A 19,073-nucleotide genomic window follows, 5' to 3' on the forward strand; every position below is an offset into this window, starting at 1 on the left:
TTAGTGTATGTGCAGTAATAACTGCACTTCCTGAAAGACTTCAGAACTTTTTTCTTTCCTAACGCCCTTGCCATAAAGGTCAGCTTACATTTCGACATACTTACTGTGAAAAAACGCAGCTAAGAGTAGAACCAGTGATGTTTGATACCTAATGTGCAAGGGAAAGAGGCTGTCTGCATAGTCACACCTAATTATTTTTGGGCCGTTAGCTGGCCTTTGCTGGGGGAGGAAGTACTGACATTTGCTGTTGCTAGGCAGCAGCAACCCAAGTATTCATATGTGCCCTCCCACAGCCTCAGAAGTAGGGGACTTTGTCTGGGCCAGAAGGGGAAAGAAAATCCTTTAAGGAGTGCACTCCTCCTCGCCTCCTGGTGGCTCTGTGGCTGATTAGTTGGACACAAAGGTGCAGCATAAGTCTGTTGACTCCTATGCATGCTCAACGAGGGGGGGGGGAGGGCTTATAAGCCCTTCCCCCAGCCTGGGGCACCATTCTGTCTGGGAAGAAAAACCTCCCTCCTGCTGCCCCTATTCCTCAGGATTACAGTAGGGCCAGGTTTTTGGGCCTTGCTGAGTACATCATGCTAGTTGCCTTTTGGGGGCTGGGAAGGAATTTTTTCTTCACTGCCAGGTTGGTCATGGCAGTGGGAGCCTGGTGGATAGGTTAGATTGGATAATTTATATTGTTGCAATGTGGCAGATCAGCACAGGTACTCATCCTGTAGGTGGTCTGGCTCCCTGATGAACCGGAATTGGAAAAGCATTAGGAGGAGGCATCCCCTAAAGAAGACGGGGAATGGGATTGGAGCTCCCAATGTCTTGTACAGAGAGGAGACAACTCCCTCTTCCCCACCGTTTTAACCCATGTCTGGTGGAAGGGCCATGGGGTCCCAGCAATGGTGCTGGGATAAGGTTAATGGGGTAGAGATGGGGGGTGGGGAGGCTGATGGCAGCCCACCCCCATATGGAATAGATTACAAAGGAAGGATGACCTGCACTGACCTTGTTATTCCCTGATAGTTACCAAATTAATTACTTAATAAATCTGTGGCCTAATGATACCATTCGTGGTATCTTGCCTGCCTTCCTGTGGTGTCCAGGACAATCCCTGGAGTGCTTCTTCTACTGGCTACAGTGCACTGCAATTGTCTGTTGCATGCTGCCTGGATCCTCAGTTAGACGAGCCAGTTTGTGGGGCAGTGGCAGAACATGAAATGACGTATCTGCCAGCTGGCTCCTTAGTAGCCATATAGGAAGTATTTGTGGTAAACTTCTTTTTCACAGTTTTCCACCCCAAGTATTGCCAACCATAAATGTTCAAAAATCATGACTCAGACCCCATCCATATCCAGACATTTTAAAAATACTATATCTTGGTTCTTTTGATTTGCCTTCTGTTTTTTGAGCTTTTAGATGTCATGTTTTCTAGCTTTTTCTTGCAAATCCATTTCTCCAGGATTCCAAGAGCTGGGGCTTTAACTAAATAGGCAAATAATGGAAGGTTCACTGTGAAATTGTAAGAGTTGGCAACGTGTTTTTAAAAGTTTAAATGCATGTGCAGTAACTATTTCCAATTTTGAAGTAATAAACTCACAGAAGTAGACAATTCTCTAATATTTCCAGATGGAAGTTGCTTGAAGTTTTCAAGTATTTTTAATCTTAAATTTCAAAAACCACATAAAGTGTATGCTTGTGTTTAAAAATATTTAATGTTTTGCAAATTTAAAAATACAGTTTGAATCAGCAGCATCAGGAACATTCATCGACTAAAACATAATTGGTATTATTGAATGATGATATTTTGAATAACGTGTGCCACTTTAAGATAAATAATTTGATCACAAGGTAAACAAAGAAATGTCAAGTAACATTTTTGTAAGATGCCAACCTAGCCTATTTATATATCCTGATGTCTTAACATGAGATTCAAAATTTCCATTATTCCACAGAGGTCTTTCATGAATACATTTGGTTAGCTTCTAAACAGTCTAATAGTGCCTGAGTTGATTCACCCACTGATATTAAAATATCAGTTTCTTTCCTCTTCATTGCCATGACAGGCATTAAATCCATAAAAGCTGTGTCTGCTCTGTTCAGAGATGGGACTGAGCTGCAAAATTGGGATCCAGATATTCAGATACACGCCCATCATTGCTTGGGTGCATCTTGAATCTGGAATTCTAGTTTGGTCCATCATGGAGATAGGGCCAGTTACAAAATTATTATCTAGGTTTAGATTACAGCTCTCTTGTTCTCAGCCATCCCTAGAAAAATTGGGGAAGATGTTCTGAAACGGAAGTTGGTTAGAACACATCTGTCCCCCTAGAATATCCAAAGTTTGAATTTTCTTTTCAATCCAGTATTAGTTCTTATCTAAGGATGTTTGTACGTAAATTGACTTGTAGAAATTGAAAAATAGTTTGGCAGTCCTTGGGCACCTTGGAAGATATGGTGTCATCCCACCAGCAATCAGGACATTAAAAAAAATTAATGTATCCTCCAAACTGTTCACCCGCTTCTGATTATTAAGCAGTTCAGGACAACATTCTAAAATACCCAATACAATAGCAGAATATCAGGAAATCATTGCTAAATCTTCAAAGTAGATTGTGTTAATGTGAATTTAGGTACCTTTTAGTTTGTGCTAGCAGGATTTATGTGGGGCAGTTACAGTGCAATACTTAAGTGTGCACTGCAATTCACACCTCCATAGTCTATAATGTGGGGCTGTGTAGAGAAGCCATCATAGTCACTCCCCTGTGTGATTTCTCGATGACTTTCCAGAACTAGTCCCATGCAAAATATGTCACTTTTGATTCGCCAATGTTTTGGGCTGATTTTTCCACTAGTTTTGTTTCATGTACTCTGCAACTTCTAGAACTTCACTTTACGATTCAGGTTCATGTGGTGAAACTCACACCAAATCAGCATGTTTTGTTATGTTTTGTGAGTTCTATATGAGTTAATTTGATCCAGCGGCCCTGTTACACCATGTGACGAATTGTTAATAATATGCTACAAAACTGCAAACCTCAGCCTGAAAAAGCCCGAGACAACAAGGAAGATTTTCAAATTGTTTCCCATTTTATTGCAACCTCTTTCCGGCATTTCAGATGATCTGTTGTCCCCACTGTGTCCTAATATCAGATGGAGAAGTAACTGAAAAACTGTTTTCAAATGTTTCATTAAAATGTTCAGCATATTCCTTGACAGAATCTTTTATTTTTTTAGCATTGTGCATGTATATTTCTGTGGCTATATAAACAATAGTTGGATTCTCTCCAAAGTTCCAGATACCTACGGAGATGCTTTCAGAAAGGGAAAAAATACAAATAAAAATACAAACTACTTCAATATTCTGTGTATTCTTGTTTTTCTCTTTTGCCTTCTTGTTCTGGACTTGATAAGCTTTCTGAATACTAAGTATTATAGCCAGTACCATAATTGCAATAATGCATGCCTGATTCTGCTGTCACACCCATTTTACGGCAGAGTAATTCCATTGATTTCAATACAATTTTAATGGGCTTAAATGACAAAACAATCAGGCTCTGAGCCGGTATTCTTTCTGTGCATTAGGCAGAGACTGATTGTTCATTTCATGTCACTTGCAGAACATCAGCTGCAGTGATGGCAAAGAGTTCACGTAATACTAACACTTTATAAACAAGGAGAATGATTGTGGTGGTGGTGGTGGTGGTGTTTCTATGCTCAATTTGTGTGTAAACCCCCAACTGCAGTTTAAATTGCTGTACTGAGATCTAAGTCATTTATCTCCTTAATATAAAGTAAAGAGAAAATTATATACACACTCAGCACCAAATTATGGTTGGCTGCTGCATGAAGAAGCACATTAGATAACTTGCAACCACTAAAAACAGCACAGATTGGAGGAGCAAATTCTGGCTCCTCCACAAAACCTGTGCAGAGACTACTTTTCAGACCTTCTACAGCAGGAGCTATGAAGGACATTCTAGAACACAGGTTATTCCTAATCTGGGCAAGAATAGTCCACAGTGAGGAGGTGAGGAGGCAGTTGTTTGTGGGACTATTACTGGTTTGGACACCCATTATCACAGCCTTAATGTGCACCTGTTTTGGTAGCTAAGAATAACATTTTTGGAAGTTGGCACTACACATATATAGTATAGCTCCATGGGTTCCCACCTACGATGTATTTGGATATAATAGTTTCTCTGTGGATTGATGAGGAATGAAATGGCCAGTTCTGCTTTTATGATTTGCAATTCCAAGGCTGAGGGGGGGAAATGCAATATTGGAGAAATGGGACATTTCTTATGGTTTATGTCAAAAGTATATAGCCCCAGCAGTTCTATATTATAACCTTAAATTGAAAAAAAAAATCTAGGAAAACAAGAGGCAAAGTGAGCACAGCCACTATTGACACTGAATTGTGCCCCTTAAATAGTTTGTCACACTGCCTGGTAGAGGGCACGTCTAAGAGCGCCAATCTCAGGTCAGAATACAGGACATATACCCCAGACTGATGGGTACTTTATCATAAGATTTCACCAAATCAGTTAACAAACGTGTGTTTCCAAAATACTGTACTAATTATTATGAAGCCACAGTCACCTTCAGGCCCTCATGCACCATGCAAACAAACCAGACTTCTGTGATAAATGAATATTAAAAACAGGAAATCCCATATATTAGGTTTTTCCAGTTCCAAAGAACCAGACACTCACCTCAGATCAATATGTATTTCTGGCTCTCACCCCAAAACCACACTGGTAGCCAGTCCTTTAGTAAACTAAACTAAATGTTTATTAATATTATAAAAAAGAGAGTTATTAAATGGTTAAAATGAGTTATATACATTACAGTTGATTTCAGAGTTTGTAGATCAGGATAATAGCAGTGATGTTAAATCTCCTAGCTTGTGGTACATCTCTCTGGATCACCCAAAAGACTGGGGGAACCTGTCCATTGTTCAAAGTTTCCCTTTGTTAGAAATTATTATCCGGTGATGTGGAGCAGGAAAGAGGCCAGGGAATGATCTCTCAGTCTCCATTTATATCCTCAGCCCATATGCCTGGAAAATTATTGTCACAAACATGGAATCAGGGTTCACATGTTCTCCATGCCTTGCTGAATCAATGGGCCTCCATTGTCCTTATGCTCTCTGTGCGGTCCTTAGGAGGAGCCCATTGGAAGAGTTGATTCTTCTTAATGGCCCATCAACCATGGCTGGATGGTCTTGATGTAAATCTGGCTTGTGGGTGTTACAAACACAGAGCAAAGATTCATAACTTCATATACAATGATAATACATGAATATAAATAGGATAACATTGTTCAACAGATTACAACTTTTCCAGTGATCCCTTACAAGATATACTTTGTATAAGATTTATCACAAACATGCAGCAGTAGTGATACATCAGTGGTTGCAATAGTGTTGATACAACAGTGTTGAAACCTTAGTGTGAACATGGTCATCATTCTTTTTATATTGCATCACATAGTGTTCTAGCACAAGGTGAACAATAAAATAAAATGAGTGGAACATATATTTCCAAATTAGTATGTTCACGGTTGTGCATGTGTAACTAAGTTGCTGGCCCTGGGACTCATGCCCTGAAAGGTGAATATACCTCAGTACCATCATGGCTTGAGAAAAAATTCTCAAATGTTTTCTAGATCACGTTCCCAAAACAGTGTGCATCACCCTGAGAGGAGTTTGCATAACAACTATATAGGTAACTAATACATGCTGTAGGTGGATAAATTATACAGTAGGTATAATACAGTAATATTTTAGCAAGTTTGCAAGTATAGACAATTACACATTTTTAGGATAGAAGGATGAGAATTATACTAGTAGGTTTAATTATGTGTATGTCTTATGTGCTATTTTGATGCCATAATTTGTTCTTACAGCATAACCACATTACTGCTTTCTTTCTCTCTCTTTTTACATCACCAGAAGAAATCAATGGGAATTAGTCCTAATTTGTGGAGTCCTTTTATGCATTAGCTGTTTAGTCACTTTGGATTGGTTTATCTATTAGCACTTTCCATTAGTCTTGCCAAAATTTTCCTTATCAAGTTCTCTTTTTTGATGAGTGGTGTGATGTTTTGAGACTTATGAAATTAGTAAATTTTATGATGGAAGTTTTGATGCTTGTTATATGTAATTATTTTTAATGTAAAATGGATTCGTTGAAGTTAATTATCTAATTTCCTTTTATATAGTAGTTGAGTGGTACGTAATTCCAGAAATATGGGAATACTGCTGGTAGGTGTATTTGTTGCAGTTGTTCAAATGATATTGGTATTCCATCATTGCGTATATTAGCCAGATACTCCTTCCCAACTCATATGGTCTCATATTTATGTTCACTGCTTATTTTACAACACTGATTTCCCAGTGTATTACCAGGATGGGTGTCTTTAAAATCAATATACAAATATGTGATTGGAGGTCTTTAGGCAGATGTGTTGAGTAGTTTGTTTCTGTCCATCTCTTTTGTGAGCCTGATCTCTTCTTACACTGGTTTCACATCTGTATAGTTCTACTGACTTCATTATTATCTATTATTTCTGTTATGATAATTCCCCACAGTCACTGTCCATGCACACGCTGGAAGAAACAGGATGAAATCCGTGCCCCAGGGAGGTGAACAGCAATATTCCCACTGACTTCATGTGGTACAGGATTTCACCCGCAGTCCCTGCACCAAAGAGCACATGATCTAATGGAGTTAATCCTCTGAGTTCAAAGCTGACTTAAAATGTGCAGACACGGCCAATGGAAAATTCCCCCCATGTAAGGCAATCCTTTAATAATGTAGTGTTGCCAACATCGCTCCAGAATTCTATTGGCAAGGAACATGTCTGGGGAAAAGGAGGCATTGCCCTGGCCATGCCTCCTATACCAGCATGATACTCAGCTTCTGGAATGGTCCGTGGGGGCTGTTGGCAGCTGGCACCTTAAGAATGGTCTTATTTGTCTTGGTAGATCAACGCAGTGTTGAGTTAGGATCATGGGACCACAAAGGTGACTTATGGGCAGTTCCCACCCCCGTCTGATCTTCTGCCAAGCACAGCTTGACCAGAACAGAGAATCTGGCCTCAAATATGTTTTTTTTTTTAATTCCCTGTGTTGTTTAATGATAATTTTACAGATTAAAATTTACAGAATTAAAAACCACCAACCCCCAAACCTATGATTTACTTTCCCATGTAGGCTATTTATTATTTTGCTATGCTCTCAGCTTGGATGGTTAAGCTAGTCTGATTATTTCCTAGTCAGTTTCACTCCAGTTCTCATGGACTGAGACTACCATAATGATACAATGCTGAAGTTTTTAAGAGTTGTATATAAACCATGGAAATATTCCTAGAAATGAGGCATTTTTATGTAGTATAGTCCTCAAAATTTGCCTCTCTCGTATATTAGGGCTGTGAAGCAATTAAAAAAATTAATTGCGATTAATCGCATGATTTAAAAAATGTATCACGCTCTTAAACAATAATAGAATACCATTTATTTAAATATTTTGGGATATTTTCTACATTTTCAAATATATTGATTTCAGTTACAACACAGAATACAAAGTGTACAGTGCTCACTTTATACTTATTTTAATTACAAAAATTTTCACAGTAAAAAACAGAAAAATAGTATTTTTCAGTTCATCTAATACAAGTACTGTAGTGCAATCTCTTTATCATGAAAGTTGATCTTATAAATGTAGAATTATATATATAAAAAAGACATTAAAAATGCAACAATGTAAAACTTTAGAGCCTACAAATCCACTCAGTCCTACTTCAGCCAATCGCTCAGACAAACAAGTTTGGCTACAATTTGCAGGAGATAATGTTGCCTGGTTCTTGTTTACAATGTCACCTGAAAGTGAGAACAGGAGTTCGCATAGAATATCAGGGTTGGAAGGGACCTCAGGAGGCATCTAGTCCAACCCCCTGCTCAAAGCAGGACCTAATCCCAACTAAATCATCCCAGCCAGGGCTTTGTCAAGCCTGACCTTAAAAACCTCTAAGGAAAGAGAGTCCACCACCTCCCTAGGTAACCCATTCCAGTGCTTCACCATTCTCCTAGTGAAAAAGTTTTTCCTAATATCCAATCTAAACCTCCCCACTGCAACTTGAGACCATTACTCCTTGTTCTGTCATCTGCCACCACTGAGAACAGTCTAGATCCATCCTCTTTGGAACCCCCTTTCAGGTAGTTGAAAGCAGCTATCAAATCCCCCCTCATTCTTCTCTTCTGCAGATTAAACAATCCCAGTTCCCTCAGCCTCTCCTCATAAGTCATGTGCTCCAGTCCCCTAATCATTTTTATTGCCCTCCGCTGGACTCTTTCCAATTTTTCTACATCCTTCTTGTAGTGTGGGGCCCAAAACTGGACACAGTACTCCAGATGAGGCCTCACCAATGTTGAATAGAGGGGAATGATCACGTCCCTCGATCTGCTGGCAATGCCCCTACTTATACAGCCCAAAATGCCATTAGCCTTCTTGGCAACAAGGGCACACTGTTGACTCATATCCAGCTTCTCGTCCACTGTAATCCCTAGGTCCTTTTCTGCAGAACTGCTGCCTAGCCACTCGGTCCCTAGTCTGTAACAGTGAATGGAATTCTTCCGTCCTAAGTGCAGGACTCTGCACTTGTCCTTGTTGAACCTCATCAGGTTTCTTTTGGCCCAATCCTCTAATTTGTCTAGGTCCCTCTGTCCCTCAGCATGGCACTGTTGTAGCCGGTGTCACAAGATATTTACGTGCCAGATGCACTAAACATTCATATGTCCCTTCATGCTTCAACCACCATTCCAGAGGACATGTGTCCATGCTGATGAGAGGTTTTGCTCGATAACGATCCAAAGTAGAGTGGACCGACTTATGTTCATTTTCATCATCTGAGACAGATGCCACCAGCAGGTTGATTTTCTTTCTTTTTTTTTTTTTTGGCGGTTTGGGTTCTATAGTTTCCTCATCAGAGTGTTGCTCTTTTACGACTTCTGAAAGTATACGCCACACCCCATCCCGATCAGATTTTGGAAGGCACTTCAGATTCTTAAACCTTGGGTCGAGTGCTGTAGCTATTTTTAGAAACCTCACATTGGTACCTTCTTTGCGTTTTGTCAAATCTGCTGTGAAAATATTCTTAAAATGAACAACATGTGCTGGATCATCATCCGAGACCGCTGTAACATGAAATGTATGGCAGAATGCAGGTAAAACAGAACAGGCGACATATCTTTCTCCCCCAAGGAGTTCAGTCAGAAATTTAATTAACATACTATTTTTTTTACTGAGCATCATCAGCATGGAAGCATGTCCTCTGGAATGGTTGCCAAAGCATGAAGGGATATACGAATGTTTAGCATATCTGGCATGTAAATACCTTGCAATGCTGGCTACAAAAGTTCCATGCGAACTCCTGTTCTCACGTTTAGGTGACATTGTAAATAAGAAGCAGGCAGCAGTATATACCATAAATGTAAACAAACTTGTTTGTCTTAGCAATTGGCTGAACAAGAAGTAGGACTTGTAGGATCTAAAGTTTTACATTGTTTTGAGTGCAGTTATGTAACAAAAAAATCTACATTTGTAAGTTACACTTTCACAATAAAGAGATTGCACTACAGTACTTGTATGAAATGAATTGAAAAATATTATTTCTTTTGTTTATCATTTCTACTGTGCAAATATTTGTAATAAAAAATAATAATATAAAGCGAGCACCATACATTTTGTATTCTGTGTTGTAAATGAAATCAATATATTTTAAAATGTAGAAAAACATCCAAAATATTTAATAAATTTCAATTGGTATTGTATTGTTTAATGGTGCGATTAATTACAATAAATTGTTTTTAATCGCAATTAATTTTTTTGAGTTAATCACATGAGTTAACTGCGACTAATCGACAGCCCTTACGACAGCCCTTATATATATTAGTCGCAGTTAATATATAATATAAAATTAATGGATTTAAAAAAAAGAGAACAGATTTCTTTTTTTGGGTGGGAGGGAGTTAAATACCCCACTGGAGTGACTGATTAATGTCTTTATGAAGTAAATAATTGTGTAATCTTCGTAACTATTTTTAATGATGCAAAAACTAGGCAAAGGAACATAAATGAGATTAATAAAAATACGCAGTAGAATTTTGCTAATACATGAAAAGCAGAAAATGGAATAGGCTAGAACTGAAAGAACAAAAAGCCTACTTTTATTGCCCAGGCTGAATTAAGTGCAAAAAAGGAAATATAGCATTTATAAATCTTTCAGTTTCAGTTATCTAAGTTAAGATAAGTATGGGAATCTGTATTTTTGAAAAAGTGAGAGGTATCTCCTCATCTGGCACAGATTGGCATAGATCTATTGAAGTCAACTGAAGTGTACCAGTTTACATCAGCTGAGGATCTGGCCCTTAATTTTTAACATGATATTGTCCCTCTAATATTAAAAATTCTATACTCCTCAGCTCCTTCCTCTTCTGCCCCAAATCCTAAAATTTGGGCCTAAATTGGTACTGTGGTTGGAAGAGAAAGTTTGTAGTCACTGGACAGTTGAGTTTGGTCAATATTTTTACCTGTTTAACCATAACCCAACAAGGAAGCTACCTATCTTCCCTCTGCTACTGGTTCTTGTCTATTCTCCTCTTGGATCTAGTGGGAAGCATGCATTAGGAGGTCATGCCAGACTTGGAGAGACTTTGGGAAGGAGTCTAGAGATGCTGCATGTAGACAGGCTTCCTGGGAGGTGAATGTAGATGGGCAGAAATCATGAGGCTCTCTATTCTGGGAGGCAAGTGCCATCTTCTGCCTCTTGGTGTGGAAGAAAGTGTAGGGGATCTGGGAAGAGACATGTAAGTGCTGCAGGAGAAGAAAAGAGACATGGGATCTGAATAAACTTGTTGTAGTAATCTAAGGCGGAATATACTCAACCTTAGAGGTCTAAAAGTTAAGTCACTGTACAGTATTAAAGCTTTGTGGTTCACCTGTAATAGCTAAACTATTTTCATTTTCTAGGTCCTTTTCTGATTTCACTTAGACTGATGTAAATCAGGAGCAATGACCCTAGAGTAAGTGGAGTTATACTGGTGTAAAAGTCAAACCAAGCTCTAAGTGTGCGCACATGAGGATTTTTCACCGGTACTTTTGTCACTGTAGTCGGAGCTCAGATGTGAAAAAATTATCTAAGTTATATCTGAGTGCCAGAGTATGTGTTTATCCTCACTCCAACATGCCAGCGAGGTATTATCCCTGTTTTACAGAAGGAAACTGAGGCACAGAGAAACTAAATGACTTGCCCAATCTCACACACATAGTCTGTGGTGGAGCAGAGAATTGAATGTAGTTCTACTGAGCCTCAGGCCACTGCCCTGATTACTGTACCATCCTCCTTTTTGGTTTTGTTTAGGTCCTCTTTTATAATCCATTAGCTGAGCAACTAGAGTAATGATTATAGGTTTAGCCTAGTTTCAGCATGGTAATCTGCTCTGAATAGAAACACCAGAAGCACATAAAATACAGGGAATTCACACTGCTTAATAGTTTCCTTTTAGTCAGGATTGTTGGTGTTTAATGGGTCAAACAACAATTGAGAAAGCATAAGAGCTGAATGAATCGCCCTCCATTTTCTGATGCTGAGGACAGTGACAGTGTAGGCAAAGTTGTATTGCTGATGGCTGACATGCTCTTTCCGTGACCCGCAGTCTTCAATTTCCAGAGTGCATATACCATATCCGTGAACACAAATATTGCCTTACATCAAAAAAGGTGCTGATGCTTTTAGAACAGACAGACAATAAAAAGTGTTATAATATTATTTTCTTTCCTTTGCAGGGTGCTTTGAATGCTGCATCAAGTGCTTGGGGGGTATTCCCTATGCCTCATTGATTGCCACCATCCTGCTGTATGCTGGGGTCGCACTCTTCTGTGGCTGTGGACATGAAGCACTCTCAGGAACTGTCAACATTCTGCAAACCTACTTTGAGATGGCAAGAGCTGCTGGGGACATTATTGATGTCTTTACCATGTAAGCATTGTTTAACCTGTTGTGACTTTGTTTTTAGATGGCTGAAAATTAAGAAAAGGAAGAAAAATGAGATTCATGAAAGTATGCTTAAATAAAAAGCACAAATAGTATAACCCAAGTACATGCAATAGTATAAGATAAGCACAGTAACTGTAATTCTAATAGTGCTAATACCTTTCTTTTCTATAAGTAATTTTTAATAAACTTTTGAATCTAGTAGTAACTTTTAGCTATTGATTACTCAATAATTGATAAAAGAAGAACAGGAGTACTTGTGGCACCTTAGAGACTAACAAATTTATTAGTTTGTTAGTCTCTAAGGTGCCACAAGTACTCCTGTTCTTCTTTTTGCGGATACAGACTAACACGGCTGTTACTCTGAAACTTGTCAATAATTGATGTAATTTTTAATATTTAATGTATTTTGTGATCTTTATAGATGTTCCCCATATTTATAATTTTTATTAAATGGATTAAGTAATTACAGTGCATTATGTAATCTATAAAAATATTCATTCATTATAAGTAATTCACTGTAAACATCAGTCATAGTTTTGCTTTGCATAAGTAATTAACTATGATACCTATCAAACACATTTTCAAGTGGTTACAAAGAATTTAGAAAAATGGTAATCCTTACTAAAAGCCAAATGTTCTAGCAAAGGTGGAAGAGGGATGGGAAAGCCATACTCCTGCAATAGCGGGGGATATGGAGACCCTATGCACAACCACACAAGCCAAACAATGGTGAGGACTTCACATTTGCCAACCATTCAAAACTCATGAGTCTGTCTCCCCAAAACCATATGATTGACTTAAAAATCATTAGCCTTTGTTTTTTAAATAATCAATGTTGGGTGCTTTTTATTTGCCTTCTTGTTTTTGAGCCTTTAGGGTTCACATTTTCAAACTTTCTCTACAGCTATGAAGGCTAGAAACTTACTTTAAGTGAAAGCTGAGATTCTCATGTAATAACACAACTTCAGGAGCTGGGGCTTTAAGAAAACCCCCAAATATCATGAGACTTGCAATAAAATCACAAGAGTTGACAACACTGGACTCCACAGGTCTAGAATACAGGGAATGAGCAGAGTTTGGGAATAGCTGCTCAACAAGGTATGCTCCCTTCTCCAACCTGTGGAAATTCCCCTGGAAAAACTTACAGACTTGAGTGTTGTTCATTGCAGCATCAACTTTCTCTCTGTGCCATTTTGCAAACAAGTTGCAAGGTGGGAGGGTCCCATAGCTCGGGCTCCCGCCCGAGCCTGGAACTCTACACAGCAATGAAATAGCCCCGCAGCCCGAGCGCCGCAAGCCTGAGTCAGCTGGCAAAGGCCAGCTGTGGGTTTTTCTTTGCTGTGTAGATGTACCCTCAGAGCCTGCATCAACTGGCATGGGCTCACTACAAAAGTAGCTAAAAGTAGCATTGTAGACTTTCCCGCTCAGGTTGGAGACTGGGCTGTGAAACCTGGTGAGGTGAGTGTGTCTCGGAGCCCAGGCTCCAGCCTGAGCAGAAACATCTGCTACTTTTAGCTCTATAGCACAAGCCCCAAGAGCCCAAGTCAGTTGACCCTTACTCTGAGACTCCTTGCCGCCGGGTGTTTTCGCAGTGTATGTGTGCCCTAATCTTAATCAAATCTTAATAAAATGACACATGATAATGGTGGTTCTTCTGTTCCTCCCTTCCTCATAAAAAACATCCTCTTCTCAGGAATTTGAAAGCAAGTTCTGATGCATATGGACCTAGCCAAAGCTGAAGGACCCTACTTTTCATTATGGGGAGCATCATAGCTTCTCTGTGAGGGCTCAGGGAGGGACAAAGTGATTTCCCCATGACAAGGAAAGTGACAGTGACACGAAATGCAGTGACAGAGATGGAAATAGAATCCAAATCTCCTGGCTATCACAGTCCTGTCCTATCACTGCCCTGCCTTACTGTGCAAGGATTTTCTTCATAGGCACTGACAATATTGCTTGTCGGATTAGTCAGCAAGAGGCGTTCATGCAAATCAAGTAAATCACCACTTTGCCATATCCAGATTTCATCACCTTAGGAGTGAGGGTTCTGAGCTTGTTATCTGATCTCGCTGCTCTGCAGTGTAGTTTATAGTGCAGCTGGGAAACATGTGGCTTCTGCTATTTTTTTTAATCCCAGCATTTAGAATAATGTGTATAACTTGACTTCACAGCTAAGGTTCAGTGTTATCACTGAATGAGAGATCAGTCATTTTATTAGACTGTAACTTATTTTATTAGTCTCTAGGAACCCATTAGTGCAGAACTCCTGCAAATCAATGCTCTCAGTTCATAGCTAGTTTTCCAGCTTCCCCTGTCAAAAACTTAAGTGAAAGTATCAGTCAAGGGCCACAGTTCAAATGTAGATAATTCACTGGATATGATGAAGGAGCTATAAAGGCAAATTTAATTTTTTCTTGAAATCTAATTATTTGGCTCCATCCATGTTTTTTTTTTTTTTTCAGTCTTACTTAAGAGCACCTGCTTCCTTGGCAGCCCTCTCATTGATCTCTGACTCCAGCTCATTTTTCTGTACGTTAGATCCAAGATAAAATCTTGAGGGAGAGCAAACTTTTTCACTGAAAGCGATGAGGTGCCATCTGTAACTGGACAATCTGTGCAAATTCTGTTTCCTGCCTTTCTGTTTGATTTTAATACGTATTATTATGTCCTTAAAGGTAATTTTCTAGGGAGAGTCAATGATTGGTGTTTTGTCACAACATAGTTCAGCAGGTGGCAGTCCAAAATGCCCTTTGTAAATCATGTTGTCTTGAAAGTCAAGAAAGAAACAAAATTTTGTAAATAATGAAAATTAATCATTTCTCCCTTTTATGATTTCTTGCCTCTCCATCAGAGAACTGCCATAATAGATAGACCTTCTGATCTCAAGTTAAAAATAGAGAAAAATTATGAGAAAAGCCACCCTAAGTGATCAATTTTTCTCTTTTTTTAAGAGGCTTTTTTTCCTTAATGCTGCCAGTGATGTGAAATGTTTCTGTGTGACCCAGAGTGTGCCCCTCAGTGAAAAATGTACAAAGCGGATTGTGTAATGGAACTCATTGTGTTGAAATATATTTAATCATGCTTATGGTTTCACTCTGGTTTATTGACATGTTGGTTTCAGTATGTCATGCAATCTAAAAATCAATCTACATCTGAGAGCTGTTCTATGTGGTTGGTAGATAAAGGTCTTTTTACTGCCGCCACGAAAACACTTGGGCAAAACCTTTACAACATAACTTATTTGCCACCCTTTATTTATTATGAGCTTTCATTCTCCTCAATGCATTTACAATCTTAGATTATTTTCTTATAGTAAGTTTTATTTTTTTATAATCATGCAATGCAATTTATGTAGATATAAGCACTCACTGCACTAAAAGCAGGAGCAGGCACATACCTATAGAGAAAAGCACACCCTGTGGATAGCAGAGACCTGTTCTTGCTAGGCCAGAAACAAAAATGCTAAAGTCTAATGGTTTGGTATTGTCATTGGGTTGTCTTTTAGTTACTTCAGTGACTATCACAGCCTACTTCATACTGCTAATTTTTTCCTTCAGTTAAACTGATATAACCTATGCTTTTGATGCTGAAGTTCCCAGGTTTGATCCCTGCTGATGACTATCGTGTCCGTATGTACAAAGCTACCACTCCTTACAAATTCATAGTTTAATAACATATACCTGTAACTCTATTTTCTTTTACAGATGAAAAGGATCATCCTCTGTAAACAAATAGCCTCCCTTAACCTTCAAGTCCACCAGGCTAATGCCTGAGAAAGGAGATGGCCCTTTAGAGTGCCATGAACACCCACAGACTTGGGCTTTGTTGTGTCTGGTGGTGGAGTGAGTCCCATAGTTCTCTTCTCTGCGATATAGTTCTTTTACTGTGCTCATGCCCATAGTTTCAGAGCATCTACAATGAGAATACCCTACCACCTGTCTTGTCCTCCATAGAGCAGCTTTGCCCGCTGCAGGTTTTGCCTTGCCTGCAGTGCCTTATACTCTCTTTCCCTTACCCTAAATGAAATATATCACATCTGTGGCAGGTATCCCTCAGTCCATGATGGGAGTCCTCCATGTTTAATATACGCTTCTCGTCCTCTAGTCTCTATTTCTATTGCGTGAAAAGAGCCACCAATAATATTGGTATAGAGACAAAACCATTAAAGTCAATGGGAATCTTGACTGATTAACAGTCTCAGGTTAGATGTATAGTGAAGAAGAGTTTACATGATGTATAGATGTAAAGTGTATAATCATAGCCTATGTAATAGTTTATACTTTGCTCTTCAACATAGTATATGATAGAGAAATATAAATTTCACCTGTTTGCTTTGTTCAGAAATGCTTGGAGTTGTTTGGTGCTTGAACTTGAGTTATCTCCTACCCATCATATTTATGGCTGGAATGAAAGCTCATGTGGTATCACATCAGCTGGAACAATTGCTAGTTAATGCCAGACTCTGTCACTGGCTATACAGAGGCATAATCATTTCTATGAAGAGCATCAGCTAATAAGAAAGTCAAATAGTTAGGGCCCTACCAAATTCATGGCCATGAAAAACGTGTCATGGACCCTGAAATTTGGTCTCCCCCCATGAAATCTGGTCTTTTGTGTGCTTTTACCTTATACTATACAGATTTCATGGGGGGAGACCAGCATTTCTCACATTGGGGGTCCTGACCCAAAAGGGAGTTGCAGGAGGGTTGCAAGGTAATTTTAGGCGGGGTCACAGTATTGCCACCCTTACTTCTGCACAGTGGTTGTTGGCCAGGTGCCCAGCTCTGAAGGCAGCGCCCTGCCAGCAGCAGCGGAGAAGTAAGGGTGGCAATACCATACCAGGCCACCCTTACTTCTGTGCTGGTGCCTTCAGAGCTGGGCAGCCAGAGAGTGACGACTGCTGACTGAGGGCCCAGCTCTGCAGGCAGCAGCGCAGAAGTAAGGGTGGCAATACCATACACCATGCATCCTTACTTCTGTGCTGCTACTGCCTTCAGAGCTGGGCTCCCGGCCAGCAGCCACCACTCTCCAGCTGCCCAGCTCTGAAGGCAGAGCCACCGCCAGCAACAGAGCAGAAGTAAGGGTAGTAGCCTCCACAGCTTCCCCTATTATAACCTTGCGACTACTCAGGACTGGCTCCAGGGTTTTTGCCACCCCAAGCGGCAAAAAAAAAAAAAAAAAAAAGCCGTGATCGCAATTGCGATCGGCGGCATTCCGCCAGCAGCTCCGCAGCGCCGCTTTCTTCTTTGGCAGGAATTCGGCGGCAGGTGCTTCCCTCCGAGAGGGATCCGCCGCTGAATTGCTGCCGAACAGCCCGACGTGCCGCCCCTTCCCCTTGGCCGCCCCAAGCACCTGCTTGCTGGGCTGGTGCCTGGAGCTGGCCCTGCGACTACCCCACAACTCCTTTTTTGGGTCAGAATCCCCACAATTACAACAGCATGAAATTTCAGATTTAAATAGCTGAAATCATGATATTTATTATTTTTGAAATCCTGTGACCGTGAAATTGACCAAAATGGACCATGAATTTGGTAGGGCCCTACAAATAGCCCAACAGAAAACAAGTAGTCCTATCTCTATCTACAATATAAACTGAAAAAACAATAATGAATGTAACTGTATTTTTATCACAGCTGATATAAACTAGCTAGCAAAGATTCTAGGAAGATGAAAAATGGATCAAATGAAACTTTTATGGACTCAGAAATTCATGCATATTTATGCGCTCAGTTTGTAATTATTATAAATATTTTGCGGTTACAACAATAATAGGCATTGGGTTGGCTCAATGTGGTTTGAGTTCTGTAGTGCTTAATCATTTATTTATCTGAGACTCTGCAATTTCTGTTCTTGACTTTGATTATTAACAGCTTAATTAGGACCATAGTTATGGTTTGGGGTAGTATCACTATGGAGGCGCTGGTAAAATCTAGATCCTAAAAGGATATAGGATAAATGATTGATCTTGTGTGTGATGGTGCATTATTTAATGTGCACACAACAGGGACTATTTTTTGTTTGTGTGGGGTTGTTAATAACATCCATGACTCTGACTAATTTATCTACCCAAGATCAAGATGCTCATGCAATCCCACACACTCCATTCAGAATGGCCACTGTTGCTTATTGTAAAGGATATTTCAGTGTTTCCATTATAAATCCTGAATATCCAGAAATTTATATACTAGCGCTAAGACAAAAATTAATTGGAGCTGAACCTCTGCACTTAGATGCTATAGAAAAGACAATTTATAAATGCTGACGTATAGATAAATAAAAATGTGCTATACAAGATTTGAATGGAGGAACACACATGTATAAATTAGTTGGGAAAATGATTTGACTTTTTTACTACCTACGAAGGTCTCTGTACCTTCTTCCTTGCAACTTTTTACCCATGAAATACTCTCCCTGAACTGACCAGTAAGATTACTACCTTTTCCTCCTTCAAATCCATCCTCAAGATCTCCTTTTACTGTAACTCCTAATAAAGAACATACAGAGAAAGCTAGTACTTACATTAGAAATATACATTTGTCATTTAAAAAAATATCTAACTAATGTATCTGTCTCCCCACACATTTGTATGTCACTTCTCTTCTTTGGATTCTGCAATTGGATCTGCAAAGGCAGCCCCTTCCATCAGTGCAAAATCCCATTAACTTCAATTGGCACTCCACAGAAGCATAAAGTTCTACCTCAGGGGTGGGCAAACTTTTTGGGTCAAGGGCCACATCTGGGTGGGGAAATTGTATGCAGGGCCGGGGCAGGGGGTTGGGGTGCGGGAGGGAGTGCAGGGTGTGGGAGGGGGTGCGGTGTGCAGGAAGGGGCTCAGGGTAAGGGATTGCGGCAGAGGAGGGGTGTGAGGTGTATGAGGGGGCTCAGGGAAGGGGATTGGGGTGCAGGAGGGGTGTGGAGTGCAGCAGGAGGCTTGGCACAGGTGCAGGAGGGGTGCAGACTGGGAGGGGGCTCAGGGAAGGGGATTGGGGTGCAGGAGGGGTGCAAGGTGCGGCAGGGGCCTC

The 19,073-nt window shown here is 39.9% G+C and overlaps 1 protein-coding gene across 3 annotated transcripts in view; it reads left to right on the forward strand.

Moving 5' to 3' along the window:
- Positions 1–19,073, forward strand: part of GPM6A (glycoprotein M6A) — a 334,124-nt gene that overhangs the window by 264,180 nt on the left and 50,871 nt on the right. For all 3 annotated transcript variants that reach the window (XM_054030900.1, XM_054030899.1, XM_054030898.1), the window contains exon 2: positions 11,841–12,033. In XM_054030900.1, coding sequence (XP_053886875.1) covers positions 11,841–12,033 — 193 coding nt within the window. The remainder of the gene's footprint in view (positions 1–11,840; positions 12,034–19,073) is intronic.

This window comes from Malaclemys terrapin, chromosome 5, assembly GCF_027887155.1.
Source record: "Malaclemys terrapin pileata isolate rMalTer1 chromosome 5, rMalTer1.hap1, whole genome shotgun sequence".
Taxonomy (NCBI): domain Eukaryota; kingdom Metazoa; phylum Chordata; order Testudines; family Emydidae; genus Malaclemys; species Malaclemys terrapin.